Source organism: Chiloscyllium plagiosum, unplaced genomic scaffold (assembly GCF_037043375.1).
Source record: "Chiloscyllium plagiosum isolate Xiang-an unplaced genomic scaffold, Cpla_swu_hap1 HiC_scaffold_5, whole genome shotgun sequence".
In the NCBI taxonomy this organism is placed as follows: domain Eukaryota; kingdom Metazoa; phylum Chordata; class Chondrichthyes; order Orectolobiformes; family Hemiscylliidae; genus Chiloscyllium; species Chiloscyllium plagiosum.
In genome coordinates, this window is record NW_028270143.1 from 78,087,934 (window position 1) to 78,114,948 (window position 27,015).

A 27,015-nucleotide genomic window follows, 5' to 3' on the forward strand; every position below is an offset into this window, starting at 1 on the left:
CAATTAGAGATGGGAATAAAAACTGGCTGAAGCTGAGATAAATAAATGAAACTTTCTCACCCCCCCCCTCCTAAATTTTGGAACTCTTGTGCATAAATAAGGGAATAAAAGAAACAAGTAAAGTGAAAAAAAATTGAACAATTAAAATCTCAAGAATTGAAACCACGCATCTTTAAAAGTTAATTTTCAGTACCAGATTTACAATTCACTTATGCTGGAATGGACAAGCACTAACTTTTCAGTTGTAAATGTCACAAATTCACAGCCTTCCATGTGTTTGAATACTTATTATTCTGCAGAAGCATGTTTCAGAAGCTTTCCTTTATTTTCACGTTTAACTGTACATACTCAGAGATTGTTTTCTAATTTACCCCTTAACAATGTTGAGTACCAATAACCCCATCATTATTTCTTTTGTAAAATCCAGGTAACAATCCTGGAGCTTACCCAGTCAATTGTTAGAACATAGAACATAGAACAATACCGTGCAGACCAGGCCCTTCAGCCCTCAGTGTTGTGCCAACCTGTGAACTAATCTAAGCCCATCACCCTACATGACCCCATCATCATCCATGTGCTTATTCAAGGACTGTTTAAATGCCCCTAATGTGGCTGCGTTATCTATATTGGCAGGCAGGGGATTCCACGCCCTTACCACTCTCCGAGTGAAGAGCCTGCCTCTAATATCTGTCTTAAATCTATCACCCCTCAATTTGAAGCTATGCCCCCTCATACAAGCAGATGTCATCATTCTAGGAAAAAGACTCTCCCTGTCGACCCTACCTCACCTGATCATTTATATATCTCTATTAAATTGCCTCTTGTCGTTCTTCTATCCAATGAGAACAGACCCAAATGCCTCATCCTTTCCTCATAAGACCTTCGCTTCAGACCAGGCAACATCCTGGTAAATCTCTTCTGTACCTTTTCCAATGCTTCCACATCCTTCCTGTAATGGGGATGACCAGAACTGTACACAACATTCCAAGTGTGGCCGCACTAGCGTTTTGGATAGTTGCAGCATGACAGCACGGCTCTGGAACTCAATCCCTCTGCTAATAAAACCGAATACACAATGCCTTCTTAACAGCACTATCAACCTGAATGGCAACTTTCAGGGATCTATGTACATGAACACTAAGATCCATCTGCACATACACACTACCAAGAATCTTTCCATTGACCCAGTATTCTGCCTTCCTGTTATTCTTCCCAAAGTGAATCACCTCACATTTATCTGCATTGAACTGTTTTTGCCACCTTTCAGCCCAGTTCTGCAATTTATCCAAGTTTCCCCTGCAAACTGCAACATTCTTCCACACTGTCCATCACTCCACCAACTTTTGTATCATCTGCAAACTTACTAACCCACCCACATATGTTTGTGTCCAAGTCGTTTATAAAAATGACAAACAGCAATGGTCCCACAACAGATCCTTATGGCACACCACTAGTAACTGGACTCCAGGCTGAATATTTTCCATCAACCACCACTCATTGCCTTCTTACAGAAAGCCAGTTTCCAATCCAAACTGCTAAATCACTTTCAATCCCATGCTTCTGCATTTTCTCTAACAGCCTACCATGTGGAACCTTATCAAAGGCTTTGCTGAAGTCCATGTACACCACGTCAACTCCTCTACCGACATCCTCATAATTGGTCACCTTCTCAAAAAAACTTAATGAGGTTTGTGAGATACGACCTGCCCTTGATGAATCCATGTTGACTATTTCCAATCACATTGTTGCTTGTTGATGGTTATAAGTCCTATTTCTTATAATCCTTTCCAAAACCTTTCCTACAACAGACATAAGGCTCACTAGTCCATAATTACCTGGGTCATCTCTACTACCCTTCTTGAACAAGGGCACAACATTTGCAATCCTCCAGTCCTCTGGTGCTAAACCTGTAGACAATGACGACTCGAAGATCAAGGCCAAAGGCTCAGCCATCTCCTTTGTAGCTTCCCAGAGAATTCTCAGAAAAATCCCATCCGGCCCAGGGGATTTATCTACTTTCATGCCTTCTAGAATTGATAACACCTCCTCCTTACTAACCTCAATCCTCTCAAGTCTAATAACCCGTGTCTCAGTCTTCTCCTCTACAATATTCTCCTTTCCTTGAGTGAAAACAGATGAGAAGTATTCGTTTAGCACCTCTCCGATCTCCACGGAGTCCACACATAACTTCCCACTTCTGTTTGACAGGCCCTATTCCTACCCTAGTCATTCTTTTATTCCTCACATATCTAAAAAAAGCTTTAGGGTCTTCCTTTACTCTTCCTGCTAAAGACTGCTCATGTCCTCTCCTTGCCCTTCTTAACTCTCTCTTTAAATCCTTCCTAGCTACTCTGTAACTCTCCATTGCCTCATCTGAACCATCTTGCCTCAACGTCACATAAGCCTCCTTCTTCCATTTAACAAGAGATACAATTTCTTTAGTAAACCACGGTTCCCTTCCCTTATCACTTCCTTCTGGCCTGACAGGGACATCCCTATCAAAGACACACAATATCTGTTCCTTAAACCAGCTCCACGTTTCGATTGTCCCCATCCCCTGCATATTGCTGCCCCATTCTATGCCTCCTAAGTCGTGCCTAATCACATTATAATGTTTGTATGTATGTATTCTGGATAACCGGATAGAATGAACAATAGTCTAATTGTACATTTTGGAGCTTTTTAAAGTTTATTAATGGGATGTGAGTGTCATTGGTTGCCTTCCTAATTGCCATGGAACTAAACGGCTTGTTTCAGAGGGCAGTTAAGAGTAAACCATATTGATTCTGGTTTTGGAATAATATGTGGGCTAGGCAAGGTAAGCATGGCAAATTCCTTTCACTAAAGGATGTTAGTGAGCCAGAGGGTTTTTTTTTTCAGTAATAGCTTTTGATTTCAGATTTTCTTCAATTCAAATACTATTAGTTACCACAGTGGGCTTTGAACCTATGTCTCCAGAACCTTTGCCTGGGCTTCTAGATTACATTAACACTATACTACCACCTCCCCACTATTCCTATCGGAATTGTTGAACCTGTTTAGAAAGAGGTACACTAACCTTTATTTTCCTCCTTTATTCACAGTTTCACTGTGCAAGTCTCTGCAACTGTGTCAGGCCGTGGTATTCCAGATACAGTAGGTAAGCATTATATAAATATATAGCTCACAAACATGAACAGAAATCTGTTTACAATTGAGATATAAATTTCAGTCAGTCTAAGCCAAGGGAAGTTGACTGTTCAGGGCACATCTGTCTGTACAACTGCTTTATCATTTGCATAAAATCCTTATGTGTATTGTTGTAAAACAATACCAAAAATGCTTTTATACAATTGTCTTAAGCATCGTCTTACAAAAAGAGGATAAAACCTATATCCTTATGGTTTTTAATGCTGGTTGTCTTAACCTTGATCGACATTTTTCAGAATTATAGTTGAGAACAGTTGTGTGGCCTTTTGAACTCCAAACTTCCTAAACACATGAGCATTAAGAGCAAAATATTCTCTGTGTGGCTTATGATGCTATCTTTAAAAACATCCACATCTCCTTTTTCTTAAGTTCTGGATGCGAGCCTTCAACTAGACAGACTGAAGCAGAAAGGAGGAATTGAGAGAACGCTATTCCTTAATTCTCATCGACCACAGCACACATTCCATTTTGTCGTTGGAAAATCAGAACGTTCCAAATATCAGGAATTCATTGTTTACCTTACAGTAAGTGTGTACTTAATAAATATCCAAACAAAGATTTTTTTTGTGTGAAGTATGATTAGGTACATAAACTACTTGAAAATCTTTCAATTTGTCATTGCACATTCAGATTCAAAAGGTACTGACTGTTTTCTCGGAGTATTGGGGTAGTGGGTGGTATAATCCCATGATTATTATCTGATAACTTATCCCAGCGAGCAGTATAAATCGTGCCATTGAGTATCAATATGTTTGTAAAATTGTGAAAGGCGTTTCAGGCAAGGTTGTTCCTGTCCAATCCTCACACACATTATGGTGAAGGCACATGAAATATTTGTATTATTTGTAAACTTGGGTTCTGAAGCGGACAGAACCATATGCAGCTTTAAGTTGTTTCATACTTCTATATTTTGTAATTTAGAGATGTAATTTAGAGTCATCTACTCCACAACCACCTGATGAAGGAACAGTGCTCCAAAAGCTAGTGTTTCCAATTAAACCTGTTGGACTATAACCTGGCGTTGTGTGATTCTTAAATCTATATTTTGTATGTTAAGAAGGATGTTTTAGTTACATTTTGAATTCTATGTGGTGCCATATTGTCTGAAATTTATTTACATGTATTTACATGAGGCTTTTAAGAAAGGCTTGAGTTGAAGAAGGCATTGCTTTCAAATACAAGAGTTAGAAGAGATATCAAAAAAGGCTGCTGTCAAGCACTACGATATCCTATGAGAGAGACAGAGATATAAATGGTTTCCCTTTAGAGATGGAGTGAATCATCCAGACGTTCAGTGAGGATGCAAGTTTCTTTCAGGGGAAAAAAGGCTGACAGAAGCAGTAAAGCAGTTAAGCAATCTCCAGAACAATTATGGCAGAAAAAAAGACATCCAGAGTGGTTTAAGTGGTAGTAAGGGAAGTGTTCCAGCAACTGAAGCCTTTATAATTATAAAAAAATTGCGCTGGGTTAGCAGTTTGTTTAAGGTTCTCGGGAAGAGACAATGACTGAAGAAGTTTAATCAATGAACCTAAGGTTTGCCAGAAATAAATCAAGAACAAAGAAGCAGGTGTGAACTGGAAACAGTGTAATCTTTCACAAAACTTGTCTACAGAAGTTTGCTGTTGAGGGTAAAACAGTTGAATCTTTATTTATTATCAGACTGTATTTCAACTAGATTTTGGAAAGTGTAATAATAGATTGTTTTCCCCTTCTGTGTGTAATGTACTTTGTTCTTTTCTTACAAGTACATAGGCAGTCTCTGGTGAATATGTTCAGTGACTGATCACCATGGTCACCAAAAATAAAATTTGTGGCCTGTCATTATAGAAGCTGATGCATCCAGTATTGCCATCAGCTGGGATCATAACAATATATACTTCCAGAAATAGTTGCTTGGTTGTGGATAATGCAGTAACCCTAAGTAATTAGCCTCCTTTCAGTAAAAACCCAATGGTGTTAAGACCATGTATGGTGCCTGCATAGCAGATTGAAACCAGTGATTGGTGTCTATAGCTCAACTGCTTATTGGATAAACTCACTATGGAAGGTTTTGCTGGTGGCAAGTGGGGAAAAAGAATTTAAGGACATCAGATTTGATTGCATTATGTTTTGCAATTATGTTGCTATTATACAATTGTCAAAAAAAAATCTAGGTCAATCTGACTTTAGTTATCAGAATACAAAGAGAAATGTTTTATTCTTTTTAACAAAGCTTTCCTCTAACAGTTTTGTCATTATGAAGCATCAGATCATGAATAAATGCTGTGAGTTGAGAACTATTAAGGGTTAAATAAATTGTTAGTGATTGTGCTTGGGGTAAAATATTAAATAGTTTAATTGCAAATGAAGTAAAACTATGTGAAATAATTAGGCTATGTAGAACACAATTTGCCAGAAAAATCACTGCTCATAGTAGTTATAATGTACTGGAAATCAGGATTTGATTATACAACAATGGTGCACGGCCAGGAAATACTTGCTCAATTATTGGTAAGGCTGAAAGGACATGACAAATAAATGCAGATTATTGATTAAAGCAATATGGAGTATGAATTTTGCACAGACAATATGGATGTGTTTTATGAGTGTGTAGAATTTATTGAATATATGTGAGCACCAAATAAGTTATCATTTTCAAAGATGACTTTTTGAGAAAAGGAAGGTGGCTGGCAGGACTGAGATATTGAACAACTATAAACCTGAATAACTTTCAAGCCTCTATTAAAAATGAAGGTACAGTTTGCATTTTCTGCAGTTAGCTGTCCATTTAGTGTCACAAATTAAGTGTACAGCTATGGAAATCAGGAAGAATTTTGTCCCTGTGGAACTCTACCCATTTTTCTACATTTTCAGGTGGTAGAACCACCTCTGCTGAGCAACTGGTTTTAAATATGTTTTTGGGAATCTCCACTGCACCTTATTTCCCATTGTTCAAGCACAAAAGACATCTGAAAAATATACAGTAAGCGCCCAGGCTTGAACAAGAATCAAAATTAGGCGATAAATAATCCAAATGTTTGGTGTTACTGTCAATGTTTTGATTTTTCTTTGTTTCTATCTGGCACCTAGGTCCCCAAAATTGTTTCCTTTTTGTGAAAAAAATTCCTTTGCCAACACCAGATGGGGTTATTCTCTTTGGCACCAATGTATTTTCCTGTGCTAGCTATGATGTGCTTGGAAAAAACTTAATCTTCTGGGTGATTTTAAAATTTGCCGTCGTCCTAAAGGACCATAAAAAACTCTCTCATCATTAAACAACTAACTAACGGTGGTTTCACCTGAGGGTCATCACACCTCAGGTGAGGGGAGAGTTTGAGAAGGAGAGTCCTTCATTGCATCTGGCTGACATCCTGAAACTTAGGGTGCAGTTTTCCCTCTTTGTAAGTGGAAAGAGAGGATGGGGAGAAGAGGAAGTAATTGAGTAAGCTGGCTCTGAAGAGGTACTCACCCCCTTTTCACAATTCAACAATTGAGTACTTGATGAGAAGGTCTATTTCCTACATGCCACCTTGCCAGCAATTAGGGCACCTAAGTCATCAATTAACAGACACTTAAACGCTTTACCATACAACTCCTCCAGTTATCTTCCTTCACAGCAGACAAGAACAGTAGTTGTTTTCCTAACTGGGTAACAGGGTAACCAGCCTGGATTAGAGTGGTGCTGGAAAAGCACAGCAGGTCAGGCAGCATCCTCCTCGGATGCTGCCTGACCTGCTGTGCTTTTCCAGCACCACTCTAATCTAGACTCTGGTTTCCAGCATCTGCAGTCCTTGTTTTTACCGAGGGTAACCAGCATGCTGGATTAGGGGCTTGTCTCCATTTACCCAAACTGAATGTCAGTCGGATGCATGGGTGGGATGTAGTGGGTAGGGGAGTTGTTTCTGAAAGACTTCTACTTTCCCTGACCCTTTCTCCATGTGACCCCCCTACCCTATGAGAAGCAAATGATAAGGCTTGCCTTCTTACTGTTGGATCTTCTGAAGAGTAGGCTTCCACTGATCTTTATAATCCAGAAGCTGTCAACCTGATTAGCTGGAAGGCTCTAATGAGCTAGAACACTATTATCATGACCTGAAATAGGCCAATAGGCTCACCAGCCAGCCCCTGATCAAACTGATTGGCCTGCAGTTGGCAACCTTTCTTGGCATCACGAGTTAGTTGCCACCTAACATGCCCACCCTCATACTTAACCTGGGAGCATGAAAATCTCAGTGTTATTTCCATCCCCTTACTGATGTTCCATGTTATTGTGGTACTACTGTGGGCTAGCATAGAGGTGACCTCTCATACCACTTGTTTCATGCAGTAGTGCCCACACTGTAGCTTTTATGTACCAAACCTGTGCTTGCCTCTCGGCTCTCCCGTTTCACTCCTTTTTTTGTGACGTTTAAATACCCCCATCGCTTCAGGCTTCACAACAGCTGTAATTGAATTAAAGTGGCTCAAATATGTCACAAAACTTTACAAAGGCTTTGTTTTTCTACCCCAGTTGTGATCCTCCCCTATATATTCTGCATTCTTTAAGGTTTCACTTTTATTTTTACATATTTTGGTTAATGTGTCCTAAATCTCCCATTAATCTGTGGGAATAAATGCCATCAGAAAATCAATGTGTAAACAGCATACAATAATTCTATTTTAGTCTATAAAAAACCTACTAATTACCATTTGGTCCAAACTATGCCAATAGCAGAAATCTTTGGCCATTTTGTGTAAACAAGCATAGTGAATATTTGAAAACGTCCTGTAATGTAATACGCATTAAAAGTCCTTTAGTTGTTTTTCTTAATTCTTAACATTTTTCACTCAACCCTAATTGCCCTTCAAAAGATGGTGTTTAACCACTTTCTTGAACCATTGAACTCCGTTTGGTGTGATAGTGTTGTTAGAGGGGGAATTCCAGGATTTTTGACCCAGCAATAATGCAGGAACAATGATGGATTTCCATGTTCTTATGAGTGACATGCAACCATGAGTATAACTTGGTTGTACTGCTGTTTCCAAGCACATGCAGGTGGTTAATGTCAGATGCTTGGGAGGTGCTGTTGAAGAAACTTTGGCAAGTTGTAGGAGTGCTCATTGTAACAACTGTGCACCAGTGAAAGAGTGAATGTTTAAGGTGGTAAATTAAACGACAATCAAAATGGATCTCTGTCTTGAATGGCCATGAATTTTTGTGTTGTTGGTGTTTAAGACAAGGAAAGAAAACCTCACACTCCTGACTTGTGTCTTGTAGTCAGTGGAAAAGCTCTGGGAAGTCAAGGGGTGAGTCACTCACTGCAGAGTGCTTGACCTCAGATCTGTTCTTGTAGCCACAGAATTTATGCAGTGAGTCCAGTTATGTTTCTGGTCAACCTAGCACTTTTGATGATAGGGTATTCCGTGATGGTAATGTTGTTGAGGCTAAGGACTGGTGGTTAGATTCTCTCTGTAGTTGGAGATGGTCATTTGTGTCTCTTGAATATTACTGTTAGAATGTAACAGAAACAAAGAGTACAGGAGAAACACAGCAGGTCTGGCTGTATCCACAGATAGAAACAATGTGACCCTTTATCAGCACTGACAAAGGACCACTGGATTCAAAATGTTAATGCTTCTTTCTCTCTAAAGATGCCACCAGACCATCTGTGTTTCTCCTGCACTCTTTTTGTTTCAGATGCCCAGCATCTGCAGTCCTTTGTGTTTATTGTGTTAGAATGCATGTTTAATGTTTACATTACATTTAAATTTTTATAAACAAAAGTATTGAAATTGTTCTAGGAGAATGTGAGGACTGCAGATGCTGGAGATCACAGCTGAAAATGTGTTGCTGGAAAAGCGCAGCAGGTCAGGCAGCATCCAAGGAGCAGGAGAATCGACATTTCGGGCATGAGCCCTTCTTCAGGAATGAGGAAAGTGTGCCAAGCAGGCTAAGATAAAAGGTAGAGGGGAGGGACTTGGGGAGGGGCATTGGAAATGCGATAGGTGGAAGGAGGTTAAGGTGAGGGTGATAGGCCGGAGTGGGGGTGGGGACGGAGAGGTCAGGAAGAAGATTGCAGATTAGGAAGGTGGTGCTGAGTTCGAGGGTTGGGTTGAGACAAGGTAGGGAGAGGGGAAATGAGGAAACTGGAGAAATCTGAGTTCATCCCTTGTGGTTGGAGGGTTCCTAGGCGTAAAATGAGGCGCTCTTCTTCCAGCCGTCGTGTTGCTATGGTCTGGCGATGGGGGAGTCCAAGGACCTGCATGTCCTTGTTGGAGTGGGAGGGGGAGTTGAAGTGTTGAGCCATAGGGTGGTTGGGTTGGTTGGTCCGGGTATCCCAGAGCTGTTCTCTGAAACGTTCCGCAAGTAGGTGGCCTGTCTCCCCAATATAGAGGAGGCCACATCAGGTGCAGTGGATGCAGTAAATGATGTGTGTGGAGGTGCAGGTGAATTTGTGGTGGATGGCCCCAAGGGATCCTTCCATATCCACCACAAATTCACCTGCACCTCCACACACATCATTTACTGCATCCGCTGCACCCGATGTGGCCTCCTCTATATTGGGGAGACAGGCTGCCTACTTGCGGAATGTTTCAGAGAACAGCTCTGGGACACCCGAACCAACCAACCCAACCACCCCGTGGCTCAACAATTCAACTCCTCCTCCCACTCCACCAAGGACATGCAGGTCCTTGGACTTCTCCATCGCCAGACCTTAGCAACACGACGGCTGGAGGAAGAGCGCCTCATCTTCCGCCTAGGAACCCTCCAACCACAAGGGATGAACTCAGATTTCTCCAGTTTCCTCATTTCCCCTCCCCCCACCTTGTCTCAGTCCCAACCCTCGAACTCAGCACCACCTTCCTAACCTGCAATCTTTTTCCTGACCTCTCCACCCCCACCCCCACTCCGGCCTATCACCCTCACCTTAACCTCCTTCCACCTATCGCATTTCCAACGCCCCTCCCCCAAGTCCCTCCTCCCTACCTTTTATCTTAGCCTGCTTGGCACACTTCCATCATTCCTGAAGAAGGGCTCATGCCCGAAACGTTGATTCTCCTGCTCCTTGGATGCTGCCTGACCTCCTGCGCTTTTCCAGCAACACATTTTCAGTATTGAAATTGTTCCCCATTTTTGTAAGAATTTACGTTGATTTTGGTGTTCTTATTCTTTATTTTAGGATGAAAAGGAATTTAGAGATAAATTAACACCAATTATTGTTAGTTTAAATTATAGCCTTAGTGAATCACATCCTTCAGAGGATCTTAAACCAATAATCAACTACTACAGTGAAACATTTCTTCAAAAACAGGTAAGAACTAATATTGATTACTTTGTTAAATAAATATAGCTCACAATGTAACACTTGGTCTTAATCTTTTTTTTATTTCTTATTGTCATTAATCTAAATCTTAAAGAAGTATTATAAACTGTTTTAAGGTCTTAAGGAGAAACAGAAGTGATAATTAAATGTGGAACATCACAATATAAGTCATTAGGAACAAGGCTAAGGTTTGAAATATTGTTTAAACTTAATGACATAATTACATGGAATGAAAAATATGCTGCTACATCCCCCTTATTAACCTGAATCCTGCTGGCAACCCCATTCTCACTTTAAAAAAATGTATAATTGTAGTATTTAATAGTTGCAATTAGTGATATGATGGCATTGTATTACTAATCATGGACATCTGGAAGAACTATGTTCATTATTTTACCATGACAAATATGTGCCTTTACTGATTATTTATTCATTAGTTGATTAGCTAAACATCATTAGTTATAATTCACAGTAGTTAATTAAATCCAATCTAGATGACAGTTTGGGTAATGTTAATACCTATATATACATTGTATCTTTGCCAATAAGCATGTATTTTGTACCGTCTGTAGATAATTATCAAGAGGCAGAGGCCCCTCTAATTCCACTTCCTGGAAACTGCAATTTGTGGCTCCGCAGAGATTTGTGAATACCACCTATATACCAATTTATGATGCTTTGCTGCCAAGTAAATGCTAAATTCAATGTTCTGCTAAAATTCTGCACTTAGAAAATGTTTCCACAAGCTTTTTATTTTAAATCTACTCTGTAGCAAATCCTTAGATAGTTTTGGCTATGGAACAGTGATCAATTTTAATGTAGTTCAATTAACCAAGGGAATCGCAAATCCTAGTTGTAAACCCAATTTATACATATTTAGTTTGTGTACGATGTAAAGCTTTCATATCCAATGTCATTTTCACCTTGTGTTCAGTCTCTGATTTAAATGCCATGTGGTGTCTTGCACGTTTTGTGTATTCAGAGAATTAACAGAACAGCAAAGGACAGGCAACGATTAGACAGCACTCTTATTTTACAGTCCCTGTTGCATTACAAACAGTGTCTTCCTTTTGAAGTGGCATCTACATAATCTTATAGATCCCAATCCACTACTCAGGGAGTTCTCCACTTACAAGCACAAAAAAATCTTAGCCAAAAAAAGAGCTTAGAGAGTTTTAAAAGTTTGTTTTACACCCTTAGTTTTCCCTATAAAACTAGTCCAATGATAGCTTCATTTACTTCAGTGGAAGCTAAGTTGTATTTTACTGCATGTGTTTGCAATAAGTCAGGTAAACCTATGCAAAACAGATGCAACATTAGTGACACTGCATGCCCTCTATTGTACACTTCTGATATCACCTTTCAAGAAGCGATGTTATTGTGGTGACCTGTGCAGAAAGGTCTGTTGGTGACAAACCTCCATGCCCTTAGGGAGACAGCAAACTCATTTAGTAGTGAGATACAAGAGAATCGACTCAATTCCCCATTCTACCCAATCCCTATGTCTTGGAGGAGATTGTGACACGAGATTCAATTTGTTCCAGAGTATTTTCAGAGACAGTGGCGAGGTCCCATAGTCTTGGTTAGCCATTTCAAGAAGATTTATAGAGACTTAATCAGTGGCACTCCCGTGTTCCTTATTTAACCGTCTACTTAATTTTAGCTTCATGCAGATTGAGGTCAAAGGGGCTAGAAAATTCTTGACGTGTCTAATAAAAAGACATCTGTTTGAAATTAGTTAAAAATCACACAACACCAGGTTATAATCCAACAGATTTATTTGGAAGTACTAGCTTTCGGAGCGTTGCTCCTTCATCAGGTAACCTGATGAAGTTAACCTGATGAAGGAGCAGCGCTCTGAAAGGTAGTACTTCCAAATAAACCTGTTGGACTATAACCTGGTGTTGTGTGATTTTTAACTTTGTCCATCCCAGTCCAACACCGGCTCCTCCACATCCTGTTTGAAATTAGAATGCAAACCAGATTTTGGATAGATTTCTATCAATATGTTTCTTTTAACCATGTAATCATTTGGTAGGCAAATGAAAACACATTGTCTTGCCTCATTTAAGCCAATTATTACAGTGGGGATTCAAACTAATCCAGTTGAAACACATGCACAACTGGTGATAGCAGTAGCAAATGCATTGATGCAGGGTCTTTGCTGAGATCTTCTCAGATCTTTGCGATTAGCCAACAGTGGGGGGGTTTGAGATTTCTATGGCTTGTTTGGATGAGAGTCAGGGCTGCAGAGTGGCCATGGCACTGTGACAAAGGAAGCTATTCCTGGGGTGGGAGAAAGAAGGAAAGTAATGGTAATAAGGGACAATACTATAAGGGTGATTGACATCATTTCTCTGCAGCAAAGAGCATGAGTTCAGACTGCGGTATCTGCCTGATTCCAGAGGCCGGGATACCAGCGCTTAGCCAGAGAAACACTCGCAGTGGGAAGAAAAGAATCTGGTCACCATGGTTCATATTGGAATCAATGGAATTGTATAACTAGGAAAGAGATTCTGCTGAGAAAATATGAGAAGTCAGCTCAATTAAAAACAGAATGTCAATGTTAATAAACACTGGATTACTGCCTGAGCCACGTGCAAATTAGTATAGGATGTAAGAGCTTAATGAAGGAGAACATGGCTCAAAGGCTGGTGTGGGAGAAGTGGGTTCTGATTTGTGGGGCATTAGCACTGAGGAATGTGGGATCTGCATCGCTGGAATGGTCTATATCTGAAATGTGCTGGATCTGGTGAGCTGCATAACTAGGGAGCTAAAGAGGGCTTTGAACTAAACAGAGGGAGGTAGGGGGAGATGTTTGAGGAATCAAACTAGGATAATTGTAATAATGCAAGGGATAGAGATGAGACAGGAGAGCACAATATTAATATAGAAAATGAGATTTAGAGAATGGCAAGAATTAAAAGAGAAGAAAATCCAGCAAAATACCAACAGTAATTTCTAGATGCCACAAAGATACCAAAAAGTGAAAGGATGTGTATCTGAATGTGCACTGAATACAATAAAAAGCTGATAAATTGATAGAGCATGTGGAAGTGAATTAACATGATCTGGTAGCCATTATGGAGATGTGGCTACATGATAACAAGGACTAGGTCCTGAATATTGATGGGTATATAATGTTCAAGCAGAAAAGTCATCGAGGTAAAGGGGAAGGGGTTGCAATCCTAATCAAAAATTGATTCAATAGTTGGAGACCATAAGATGCAGGAACAGAAATAAGCCATTCAGCCTATCAAGTCTGCTCCGCCAGTTAATGAGTTTCATGGATGATCTGATAATCCTCAAATCTACTTTCCTGCCTTACCTCATAACCCTTGATCTCCTTACTGATTAAAAATTTGTCTGAGATGACCTAGAATCAGGAAATCCAGTTATAGATTTGATTAGGGGAAAGAATAATTTTCTACAGGCTCAAACAATAACTGCAATATATGACAAATCATAAAACAAATAATGGGTCCTTGTGATTTAAATAGTACTTGTGGATGATTTTAATGAACACATTAACAAGAAAATTCAAATTCATAATATTAGCCCGGATGAGAACTTCACAGAATGCTTTCTGGATAGTTTCTTAGGGCAGCACACTCTGGAAACAAAGACAGAGCAAGTTATACTAGTCTTGGGTTATGTAATCTGATAGGATTAACCAATTACCTCAGAGCAATGACCTCTGGATAGTAGTGATAACAATATAGTTGAATTTTACATCCAGTTGGAAAGGGAGAAGAGTGGGTCTAAGACTAGTATGTTAACTATTAAAAGGACAACCACGTAGCATAGTTGGAAAGCTGAGTTTGCTGAAGTGAGTTGAGATATTAACTTAGCAAATCAGTGGAGAAGAAGTGGCAGACATTTCTCGAAATATTTCAGAATACTCCCAGAAAAGATTACAGATGTGCCTAATCAAAATCCAACAACTCATGTGATGTTTCTATAAGGGTATCCTGTACGTGATCCTACCACATCTGCCATTGTTGGCACTTTTGATTCTCCAACATTCCCACCTTTAAAGTTGTTGATTCAATGCTGATAAATATCTGCTTGATGGCATTTTTGGGATTCTGTTAGGGATGCATTTAAGACCAATGTTGCATTTGAGTGTGACATGGGGGTCTTTCTACTTGATACTTTTATTCGTGGCCTTTGCTGATGCTTTCTATCTGACATTACCTCCTTCATCAGCACATCTGTTTCTGTTTTCTGCATTGTTAGTGACAATGTCAGCATAATTTCTGACAGGTTTCTGGCAATGATATCTGCATGTGTTCTGAGTAGTAGTCAGCACTGTGTTCCTGCTGACGAAACTACATCACTGCCTGCGATTGTGACAGATCTGTCAGAAATAATGAGGCACTTCATGGAACATGATGGCTCCTGTTCCACCGGGACTTAGAAGAATGACTGAAAGGAAGACAATTATTGTGGTGTCTTGCATAAGTGCTACAGAAGGGCAAAAAGTCAAGGCGAACTAAGGAACAAGGATGAATACTCTACCATTTCTTTTTGCTTAGCTTCTCCTGGCAATTTGTACATCTAACGACATTGCAAAAATGAAAAAGGTTTTTTCCTTAATGTAGTCCTTTGGCACTTGGTCTTATCCCTTCCCTTATTATTTTTGGTAATGTTGCAGAATTGGACAAGAAACTAGTTTTGTCTATTCAAATTGATTAGCTTCCGTTATTGAACCCATGGTGTTTCTGTTGTGAGGAGTTTCATCAACAGGGATGCTAAAACCTAGTAGCAGTGGGTGAGAAACATGACCCCTGTCAGCCTTTCGTGGCCTCCCTCTTCCATCTTCATTAATTTACAATTAAGTAGTTGCAATGGGAATTATCAAGAATCTGGTTTCTTTTGGTATAGGTCAAAGTACAGTTAAATATATTTTTGAAAATAGAATTGAGAAAGGAATTGTACAAGTGCCAGGACACATTTTTCTTTTCATCAGAAGGAATTCCCTTAAATTGTGGGAGGGTCCAGACGACTGGCAGCAGGTGTGTTGGTTAGCGATATCACATTCAGATGTGGACGTCCTAATGTTTGTTCTTGTGGAAGCGCTGACTTCACAGAATTTACAAATATGGCTTTCATTTACTTAGAATGATCTAATATTTACTGCACTTAGTATGGCAAACAAGGTACAATTTGTCCACTTTTATTTTAATTCGAGTCCATTTGTTTCAATACCAAAGTTGCCACCTTAGAAGCTTCATGGGAGTGAGGGAAGACATGGAGGGCAGGAATTTTTCAACTTCATTGGCTGGCCTGTAATCTGGCATTGTGGATCTCTGCCAGTTCTTGAACATTTTAGTTCCATTGATTACAATGGATGAAAATGAATAGGCAATCTATTCCATTATTTATGCTATCCAAGTAACAACATTGAAAATAATATCTAAAAACCCTCTTAAATGTCAAATGTAGGATATTAAATGGACCCTGGAAGAGGCTGCTCCCGATAACATGCTCCCCATTGTCCCCCTCAACCTAACCCCATCATCTGTAGACCCTCTTTCTCCAAGACTAGTTCCCTTTTTTGTAAAAATCTCCTTCTTTCTACGGTGTAAGAAATGTGATCCTTCTAACTCTGTGTATGTTGTCTTTGTAACAATGATGTCTCAGGTAAGGAAGCTATTGTTAACTCACAATTGTTGGTCATATTTTGCCTCTATTTGTTACTCTCTTGTTGCTAATGAGCTTCTTTGTGTGGGAAGTTTTACTCTAATGTCTTGATGAATGGCCGTCAAATATCTTGGACATCTTCAAAGAAATTATATCCTAGTTTGCTCTCAAAAAGTTATCGAATTGTTAATCACTCTTTAGATGCCAACATTCCTCTCTGTTTCTGTATACATCTTTAAATTTCTGATAATTTTGCATTAATGATATTAACATGAACTTTTCTTGTTCCCTCTTAGTCCTTCCAACCTCTGGCTATACCTCATCACCACCACTTCATACTCTAATCAAGTATTTCCCTGAGGAATTAAAACAGACTGTTGAACTTTTTTATTCCATCATTCATTTCAGACACGCTGATCTACATCCCAGCACCTTTTACCTCTCTTTGATTTTCATCCTGTCTTATCCCTATATCCTCTGTTGATAAAATTCCCTTTCTACTTCAAGCCTTTTCTTTCCTCCTTGCAGATTTTAGAATCTAAATCTATGTTTGGAAATATAAAGTCACAATTTCTCTTTCATTTTTCTTTTTAATCTTTTCACCTCTGACTGTGGATCTTCACCTTGTTTAACAATGAATGAAACTCGTGTATATAATTCAGAATTTTAAGTCCTAGATAAACAACATGACACAATCCAATTGTAATTTTCTTTAGCCTCAGTAATCATACATTGAAGCCAAATATCTTAGAGTCCTGCATCTTCAGTGTTGTAGGCTGGTGGTAAATCACTTTAATGGTTCTGAAATGGCATCAAAGTATTCATCAGGAAATGGCATTAGTTAACCAGATGGGATTTTACAACAGTTGACACAGGTTACCATTTGGCCAGCTTTTAATACCAGCTTTATTAACTGAATTCACATTGCACCATACACCATGTTGGGATTCAAACCTTGTCCTAGCACATTAGTTTTGGTCTCTGTATTACTAGTCCAGTGACATTATCACTACTCCACCACCTCTCTATAAACTTGTTCTTTTTTCAATTTTCCCATTCCCCTTTATTTCCATAGAAATCCACTGAACAAAATATCCTCATGCGTGGAAGTAGGAGCTGTTATAGCTAATTCATTACTCCAATGAACTACTGTTTTTTGAGCTGAATTTGAGAGATGGTTATATGGAATGGTCCCATTGAAACTTTGAATAAACCTAGATTGTCCCAGACGTAAATCTTGTTTCAGGGTAGCAACTGTCCCAGAGGAACCAGCTTTTGGCAATTTGGCTGTTGGAGTAGCCTGAATTGGGTTGTGAGTCTTGTTTGACTCATCTCACACAGCCGTTCCCATTCTGGGTAGAAGCTGCATCCACATCGTCCAAATTTGTCTTGGAATTGCTTCTCCTGCTTTCTGCTACTGACCAGACTAGATGCCTGGTGACTTCCTCACCTGAATCAGGTGATACCCTGCAAGGGTAGTGATTGGTTCTTGTCTCAGACCTTCCCCGAGGACATGAGGAGTGATAACACACTCAGCACATGACCTCTAAAGTGAGCTTCATCCCCACCCCCATTCACCCATTGTACTCTTTGCTACCTTCCCCTACCCTCCTCCCTGACCTATCACCTCCATTCCCACCCCCACTCACCTATTGTACTCTATGCTACTTTCTCCCCACCCTCACCCCCCTCTCATTTATCTCTCCACTCTGCAGGCACCCTGCCTCTATTCCTGATGAAGGGCTTTTGCCTGAAACGTCGATTTTCCTGCTTCTCGGACGCTGCCTGACCTACTGTGCTTTTCCAGCACCACTCTAATCTAGACTGTTGGGGTAGCTATTTGGAGTGGGAATGAATGAGATGTCGTGAGGGTAGATGCCAGCCCCATGTCTGAAGCTGCAGGTATTGGGGGGCATTGCCACTGTCCAGAGAGACAGTGGCATCTGTAGCCAGTCCTTAAACACTAAGCGGTTATAAATTCTAACTGGCATTGAGATGCTGACAGAATTTATAGGCTCTTTTAGCCCTTCTGCAAATTTTGAAAAACTTCACACAATATGCTGCAGATGTAGGTAGTAGACTCCTTACACTTCCCCATTATCTCAAACACATGTCTGGAAATTGGTTCCACATGTGATTGATACTCCTTATTCAAATCCCTTTTGAAGTCTGGACCGTTAAAGAACTGAGCCTTCAGCTCCCCAGCTGAGGGCATTGACTACAAAGGAAAACCTTCAAAACAAAAGGTCATACCCCTGACTTAGTGAGTGCTCCGGCTACTCAGGTGTAGGCCTAGAAGAACATTGTTGCAGCTTCAGTAAAACTGAATCTCCATCTGAGCATTGTACGATGGTCATTCCACATTAATGTTTGGGCTCTTGAATTAAAATGCTGAAAATTCAGATCATTCTAGCCATCTGCTAGTATACAAGATTGATGCTGTTGAGTAGGTGAGTAGACGATTATAACATGTATGCAGAGTGACTTCGGAATGCCTGATAATGTTGATGACATCATTGACGTAAGATATTGTGGCACATTTGCTAGCTCTTTCCCTCAGCAATCTCTGGGTTCAAGCACCACTCCAGGACTTGAGCACAAAGGTAAAGCTGTTACACCAAAGGACGACTAAATGAGTGTTGCAGAGTGGAGGTGCCATCTTTCAGATGGGATGTTGAACTGAGCTGTGCTCTCTCAGGTAGTTGTAGAAGATCCCCAGCACTGTTCAAGAAGAGCAGGGGAGTTATTCCTGGTGTTCTGAACACTAGCCCTTAATCAACACCACTGAAACAGATTATCTCGTCCTTATCACATTCCTTGACATAAAACTTTGCTGCAACATTTTCCACATGACAATAGCCACACTTCAAATGTATATGTACAGTGACCCAAACCTGGCACCTTCAGGACCAAAATCATGCTGGATTACAGATTTTTCCAGATTCTGGTTTGCCAATGAACTTGTTACACAAGCTACGTGGCGATGGGGGGAAATGGCTGATTACTGATTGGTCTTCCTGAAATCTGCCTGGCATGTTGCAATTGAAATGCTCCCACCAGTGGAATAGGCAGCTTTGTTTGTAAACTGTGAATGGGCAACGTTCACCCTTCTTGTTCTTTTTTGCCTAAACCCATCAGATGAGGTCTTTTTTTTCTCACTGATTAGAAATCAGTCAGTTAAAATTGTTTTGGCCATGCTCCCAATAGCTCTGGAACATAGCAATCCTAACCACAACTAGGGCCATCAGGTTCTCCTGCAAGAAGAGACAAAGACAAAAAAAAGTTAAATCACTCATCAGTTTGAACTCTAGATTTTTATCTCAAAGGTTGACATTAGCCACACTCTGAACCAACACTTTCCCAACCCTTTGGACAGCGAGAGCAGGAGGAAGCAGATTTTAAAACGCTGTGATAAACTCAGATCCTGTATGTGCACAATAAAAACCCAAAGAACTGCAGATGCTGTAAATCAGAAACAAAAGCAGAAGTTGCTGGACAAGTTCAGAAGGTCTGGCAGCAGTTCTGAGGAAGGGTCATGGGACCCGAAACGTTAACTCTGATTTCTCTTCACAGATGCTGCCAGGCCAGGTGAGCTTTTCCAGCAACTCCTGTTTTTGTTCCCATATGTGCGCACAACCTTCACTGATTACATCCTTTGGGATGCAGGCAAGAATTGCCTCTTCATTCCCAAACTTACTCTGATCCGGGAGAAAAATGTCCAGTTTTCACACTCCTCGGGTTGATAAACAGCTGGTTTTGAAAGAGTACCCCTATCATTCATTGGCTGAATTTGTATGAGTTGAGATGTCTGGTGGTTGTGAAATGCTCTATATAAATGCAGATTTTTCTATAATCTCTGAGCTGTTGCAATAAGTGTAGATGTTATGATCTTACTTCAGCATGCGGAACTACACATGTCTAGAAGGAACAGTGAAATACTTAGTTGGTGTATTAAGTAGATTGTTTTTGCTGCATTTGTGTTGTACTGACATAAACTTGCACGTGAGAGCTGAGGACAAACAAATTAGTTATTGGAGTCCTTTAACAGATAAAGCTGCTGTCCTGCCTGTCACATTGCCATTCCCTGCCCTACCTCCAGCCAGGTTAAATTACAGCAGTTCCACTTACTGTCCACAACTGAGTTTAAAATAGGTGAATTCCACTTTAATTTATCAACATTACAAACATGTAAAATTGACACAGAACACAAGCTTGGTTCCTTCAATATATATGAAAGAAAATAAATTATGCCCCAAATTGAATTATTTTAAAACAATATCCCAAAGGACTAGCTACACCATTATTGCATACATTTTTCATTTACAATATTTCATATGGCATGCTATTTTTCATAGTTTCTTTTTGAATAATGAATTCTTCCAAGTCTTCCATTTATAAAGCATCTTTCACTTCACTTTTTTTATGTGGCCTCTAAATACAGATCATCCAAGATTTTTCTTATTTGTTCATGGGATGTGGGTACCTCTCACTGGGCCAGCATCTATTGACCATCCATAATTGCCCTCGAGAAGAATATGGTGAGCTCATTGAATGGTTACAGTCCATGTGGTGTAGGTATACCCACGGTGCTGTTAGGGAGGGGGTTCCAGCAAATAGGATCCAAGTTACATCCACACCTCCACAGCTCAACTGAGGTGGCTACACTGTAAAAAGATTGTTTTCAGCATTTGATACCAAGTTGGCACCATGAAGTGATAAGCCATGATTCCTTGTTTGGTCAGAGCCTTGGCTTTGAGGAGTCTTCAGTCTGAGATGGCTGACAGAACAAGTGTTAGCCTCATCACTTAGGACATATTGCACAAGCACAATCCACTAGTCAAACTGGCTAAATAAGCTACTGCTTTAAAGGATGGACCTGGATTTACTCAATGGTCAGGCAGATTACAGAAGATGAACCACCAAAAGAGCACTGCAGCTACGGGCAGCAGAGCACCACAAAGGGTTTGGCCAAGGGGCAAACCTCTCAGCCAAGGCATTTCTAAGCAAAGGATCAGAATCTTAACTTATTGGAGCTGTAGTGTCAAAGAATGTGTGCCCCTATGGCAGGTGACTACAGACACCAATTGGAAAAGGACCTTGGGCAGGCACCAACTGGGTCCAAAACCATTTCCTATGTCGCAAAGATTCGATCCCATATGTGGATAGAAAAACAAATTGCTTGTTGTGAGCAAGGTCTTTAATTTAGAAATATTTGTGTGAATTTTTCTGGAAATTTATATTTAAATGGGATGAAAGTAGTTGCAGCAGCTAATTAGGAAGGTGAATGTAATGTTGGCTCTTATTTCAAGGGGTTAGAACATAAGTGTAGAGAAGTCTTACTGCAATTGTACAAGTTAATTGTGTGACCACATCTGGAGTACTGTGAGCAGTTTTGATCCTCTTATTTAAGGAAAGATATTATTTCATTGCAGGCAGTTCAATAAAGGTTCACTCAGGTGATCTCTGGTATGGAGGGATGGTTTTATGAGCAAACGTTGAACAGGTTGGGACCCTACTCACTGGAGTGTGGAAGAATGAGGAGACATCTCATTGAATAATATAGGATTCTTAAGGGGTTGACAGAGTAAATGTTGAGAGGATGTTTCCCCTCATGGGAGAGTCTAGGACCAGAGGGCATAGTCTCAGAATAAAGGGGCACCAATTTAAGACTTACTTGCAGAAGAATCGCTTCTTAGAGGATTCCGAATCTTTGGAACTCCTTGTGACAGAGAGTTGTGGGGTGCAGAGCCCTTGTGTATATTTAAGGCTGAGGTGGACATATTCTTGATCAGTAGGAGAATCAAGGGTTATGATGAAAATGCAGGAAAGTGAACACGAGGAATGTGGAATCAGCCATGATCTGATTGAATGGTGGAACAGGCTCAAGGGGCTGAACAGCCTATTCCTGTTCCTATATCTCAGTTCATACGGTCTAATGAAACAATGAAACTGATACTATAAAAAGCAAGTTCCATGGAAATTCAGAGTTTAGTACTTTATTTAATACATTCTGCAGAACAACGGCACATAAATAAAAATTTATTAATTACAAAAATAATTTAACATGCTCAGAAACAGAAGAATTTACACACACAAATTGTTTGATTCATGGACTGAAGAGGTTTCTAGTCCTGTCCATAACTAGTTTTGTTGAACAGTCCCTATTAAATAGGATGCAAAATAAACCCTCAGGTTCCATTGCAATGAGCAATTCTCCAGAACCTGGAATATCAGATAGCATTTTCTGGTTTACAGGCACAGGTTATACATACCTACTCACATGGTAACCTTCCCAAAAATGATGGATTTTCCACTTTGTGGAAGTTGATGTACTTTGCCAAAATATACTGACGCCTGTCCTTGTGGCCAAATTTGAGAGCAGTGTTTCCAATGTTTCCTTTGGTGGGTTTTGTGACTCTAACAGATTAAGTAACCTTGGTCTTGTGGCCTCCCTGAACTGCTGTCCTGAAATTTGCATTCTGGAACATAACTAGAACATGTGACAAAATGTGCCTTTTCAGATTCAGTTCTTTCAGTATTCTCACCGTGTTGTGAGTGAAATTTATGAGGTCTAGCATTTATGGAATCTGCACAGCAGGGGGCTTTTCCTTCTGGAACATTTTGGTTTCGCTGCGTTTTGCTGCAAGCCAAGCTCATCAACATTTATTTCCAACCTTCTCCCCACTGCTCATTCAGCGAGTGAGATATTACTTACTTGTGAAAACCAAGCTCTGGGGAGAAAAAGATTGATTTATGCTGAGCTTGAGGAACTGTCTGCTATTAGTAAGGTCAGTTCCCTCTGGTAGTTCTAACAAGGGCTGGGTTGTTTTAGAAAGGAAAAATCTTATGTTGCCTTGTCCTGCTAATTGCAGTGTATTATTGTAGCAGATGAAGAAAAGGCATTGTAGAAACATACTGAGATTAGATGAAGTAATGAAATTACAGGGGTGAATATTAATATGTTGTATTATAGATAGTCAAATGCATTGTTTAGATGTATTTGTTCTAATATTTGGCATTTAGCCAACTAACACATGTTTAAGCAATTTCCTTGCATTATGGAAGGATCAGAGTGCTTATATTCTTACATCAATTTGAGCCTGACTCTTTCTGCTGCTTTGGAAACAATTTAAGTTTTTGTTTATGGATCCTATTTACAATATTAGAATTATTCTTCCAGCCTTTATAACTGATACAAAACTTTAAACCAAATGCTAGAGTTTATTATTCATTTCTCAATAGGCACACATTCTGCTAGACTGTGGAAAGGACAATGTTTGCATCCCAGCACTTAAACTTTCAGCTATCCCGTAAGTTGAATATTTTGTATGTATTACATATCACTGAAGCTTATCAGAATATAAAACATGGGCGTTCATCATGACAGATTTGTGATCATTTTTATTGTCAGTAAGAGACCGAAGAAATGATACCTTTAACATCTGTGGAGTGTGTTTATGATTGATAGCACACTGTCAGTTTGACTAGAGAGGAGAAAGATTAAAATACATTGACACTTCACCTTTTTCTGCTTCACAGTGATAGACAGCAGTTAATATTTGGCGATGAGAATCCTCTCACTTTAATCATAAATGGGAGGAATGAAGGAGAAGGAGCATATGAAGCAGAACTCAATGTCATTATACCATCTGAAGCAGATTACATTGGCGTTATACGCAACAATGAGGTAATAGAACTGAAGACACAATGTCTGATTTGTCTGATAGTTGTGGTTTGCAAATTGTCAAACAGTTATTCTAAATGGATTTCTTGAGACAAAAAGCTCGCAAGAGTCTTAAAGTTGGTGATCAATAGATTCTCCCTTATTGTTACTGTTGGATTTGTAACATTAAATTAATTGGATATGTGTGGCTTGAGAGAAGAAATTTGAAGTAGCATGCAAAATTGAGCAGGAGTACAGATGCTTAACAGAATTGTGCCGTTTTATGTTCAGGAATTGAATTTCAAGAGCAATTATTTCACAATTATAAAGTGACATGTTTACTTAAAACCATCTCTGTGTATTACCATATCATGTTTATAGTTTGCACAGGATCAATAATCATCCTCCTTTCAAAATAAAGTTCAACATGTAAGTACAGAAGCAAGGATAGATAGTGCAATGGTTGACAATGATCAACTTTGCTCTTTCCACTGGCGCCCTGTTTTACACGAGCTGTTGTTGAGTTGTGGAAAGAGTTAGACATTTGTGCTGGATTTTACCAGCCCTCCAGAGACAGCTAGGCAGGGCAGGGGGTAAGAGGAGGAGGTCGGGTGAGTGGGTTTATTGGCCTGGAAGATGAGGATGGAGTACCCTCAGCCTTCTTCCCTGCCATGAATTTTACAATCAGTGCTCTACCAATGCTCTACCATTTGGAGACACCAGATGACCGCACGGCTGTAGACTTGTGTTGGGCTCAGACCACGACTTCTTCCCACATTTAGTAGCAATGGCTCTTCCTCTGGCAACACACCTCAGCCCTCACCAAAACCAAACTCGCAATTCCTATCACCCTTCCATTGTCAGGGATTGCCTGACAGGCTTCAGAGACCTCTGACACCATGCACCATGCTGTTAGGATAGCGTTCATCACTGCGTCCTGTTCTTCCAGGTGTAGTCCTACGAGAGGCCACTACTCTCAATGAGTCCAAGCTCCTATCCTTTGACAGGATGTCAGCCACAACCTCATGATGGGGCATGAAATCCCACAATCTCCAAACTGACCGAGATGGGGTTATGCCCAGTTTTCCAGCCCATCGTTGAGGTTGCTAACACTGGGCAATTCACCCCCGTTTGTCTGCAAGGCTGGTGGATGCCCTGAAAAAGATGCAAGTTGGGATTAGAAATCAGCATACCAATTGAGCACCAGATACTCAGAGCTCATAGAAAACAAATAATCATCTCAGGTTGCATTTTCACTCCTAGTGCAGACAAAATTTTTTGGACTTATTTGGAAGAGCTGCTGCATTTGTATCCACTATTCCAGTCTTTCTTTGCTGTTTTGTGAGGATGAATTTACACAGCCATTCTAAGAGCACATATATCCGCTCTCTAAATCTGTTTCACCATTGTTCCCTGTCTGTGGCCTGGATTTAATGCATCCTTTCATGACTGGAAGTATGTTGGCTGGGTCAAATCAACCGGGGGGAGCCAGAAAGTTACGCCCCTTGTCCTTGCCAGTCAAGCCCCACCACCATCTCTTATGAACCCCACCCAGAAATCCCCATTCTGCCATCAGTCTGGGGTTTGGTCTGCAGTCTCACAGCATTTCTAGGCTTCTGATGAGTGCAGCAAGACCACCAGCCTTATTTACATTGGCACTGAAGAGTATCTGCCAGTCTCTGATTTGGGGCGGCACGGTGGCTCAGTGGTTAACACTGCTGCCTCACAGCACCAGAGACCCAGGTTCAATTCCCTCCCTCGGGCAACTGTCTGTGTGGAGTTTGCACATTCTTCCCGTGTCTGCGTGAGTTTCCTCTGGGTGCTCCGGTTTCCTCCCACAGTCCAAAGATGTGCAGGCCAGGTGAATTGGTCATGCTAAATTGCCCGTAGTGTTAGGTGCATTAGTCAGGGGTGAATGTAGGGGAATGGGTCTGGGTGGGTTGCTCTTCGGAGGGTCAGTGTGAACTTGTTGGGCTGAAGGGCCTGTTTCCACACTGTAGGGATTCTAATCTATTCAAAAAAAACCAATAGCTGTTGGCAGGCTGGACTTCTGCCATCTGAAGGGAACTTGATTTTGATAGGGGGCTCACTGCCATTTCTGACTTTTGAAAGAGACTTCTGTTCTTCCCAGAACATTCAGCGTGACATGAGAATGATAATTATTTATACAGGCATCTATCTCTATGTACAGCTTCTGGTGGAGGAGGGGGAACATCTTTGTTTCTGGGTGGTAAAGATAAATAAAAATGACCCTCAAACATTTTAATTGCAGGCTTTTTATCTCAGGTGAATATTTGTGCAAAACTTCTTATAGTTTGTGTATTCTTGTGCTTTCTTCCCAGGCACTGAGCAAGCTAAGCTGTGCCTATAAAGTGGACAATTCAACTCAAATGGTTGTCTGTGATCTGGGAAATCCTATGACAGCTGGAACCAATGTAAGTAACATACCTTTTCTGAATTGTGTAATTTTTTTAAGCACAATGGAATAACAATGTTAATACATTGAAAAAAAGCTGAAAGTCAATTCCCTTTTGGAGGGTTGTTTTTGAAAATAATAGTTTGTGTTTTGTCATTTTTTTAAAAGTTGTGTTATTTCCTGAAATACCAGAGAGAAGACTTTTGGATGTTTTAAGCATTTATAGAATGCGTAGCTTCATGTTTCATGTATTTAGTATGGATTGCATCAGTATATCACTAATGAATGATATCACAAACTAACACACTGCTTCTCTGTTCCTAAACCAAGGATCAGTTTGGCAAACATGTTTTTTCATACAATTGTGTCCTTTATTACTGCAGTCAATATGATGCTGTGTCATATGCTTAAAGCTCCATTGATAGTATGCCATATGTTAATGTTGCATGCTCACCGCCAGCTTTAACTGAGGCGTTCCAAGGAGTCAGGTTGATACTTTTGATATGATAATGAGACTGTAAATCGTATTGGCAGAATGTTACTACACCTTTAACACCCCCAAACTCCCACCCCTCAACAGTCTCCACTCCGACAAAATTATCCCTGGTGCTGCCATATGCTTGTAAGAAATAGGAGCAGGAGTACACCATTTGAACACTCGAGCCTGCCCTACTGGCAAGTAAGATCATAGAATCTTAGGACCCCTACTGTGTGGAAGCAGACCATTCAGCCCACTGAGTCCACATGACCCTCCCCAATCCCTGCAACACTGCATGGCTAATCCACCTAGCCTGGAGTCTGGGAAGAACCCCAGGCCA

At 40.3% G+C, this 27,015-nt stretch overlaps 1 protein-coding gene and 1 pseudogene across 1 annotated transcript in view; one reads left to right on the forward strand and one right to left on the reverse strand.

Moving 5' to 3' along the window:
• Positions 1 to 27,015, forward strand: part of itga8 (integrin, alpha 8) — a 207,770-nt gene that overhangs the window by 100,107 nt on the left and 80,648 nt on the right. Inside the window, exons 16-21 of the mRNA XM_043690322.2 lie at positions 3,084 to 3,139; positions 3,559 to 3,713; positions 10,329 to 10,460; positions 23,361 to 23,428; positions 23,658 to 23,805; positions 26,124 to 26,216. Of these exons, the coding sequence (XP_043546257.1) occupies positions 3,084 to 3,139; positions 3,559 to 3,713; positions 10,329 to 10,460; positions 23,361 to 23,428; positions 23,658 to 23,805; positions 26,124 to 26,216 (652 nt within the window). The remainder of the gene's footprint in view (positions 1 to 3,083; positions 3,140 to 3,558; positions 3,714 to 10,328; positions 10,461 to 23,360; positions 23,429 to 23,657; positions 23,806 to 26,123; positions 26,217 to 27,015) is intronic.
• Positions 17,403 to 17,685, reverse strand: LOC148149962 (Nuclear RNase P; annotated as a pseudogene).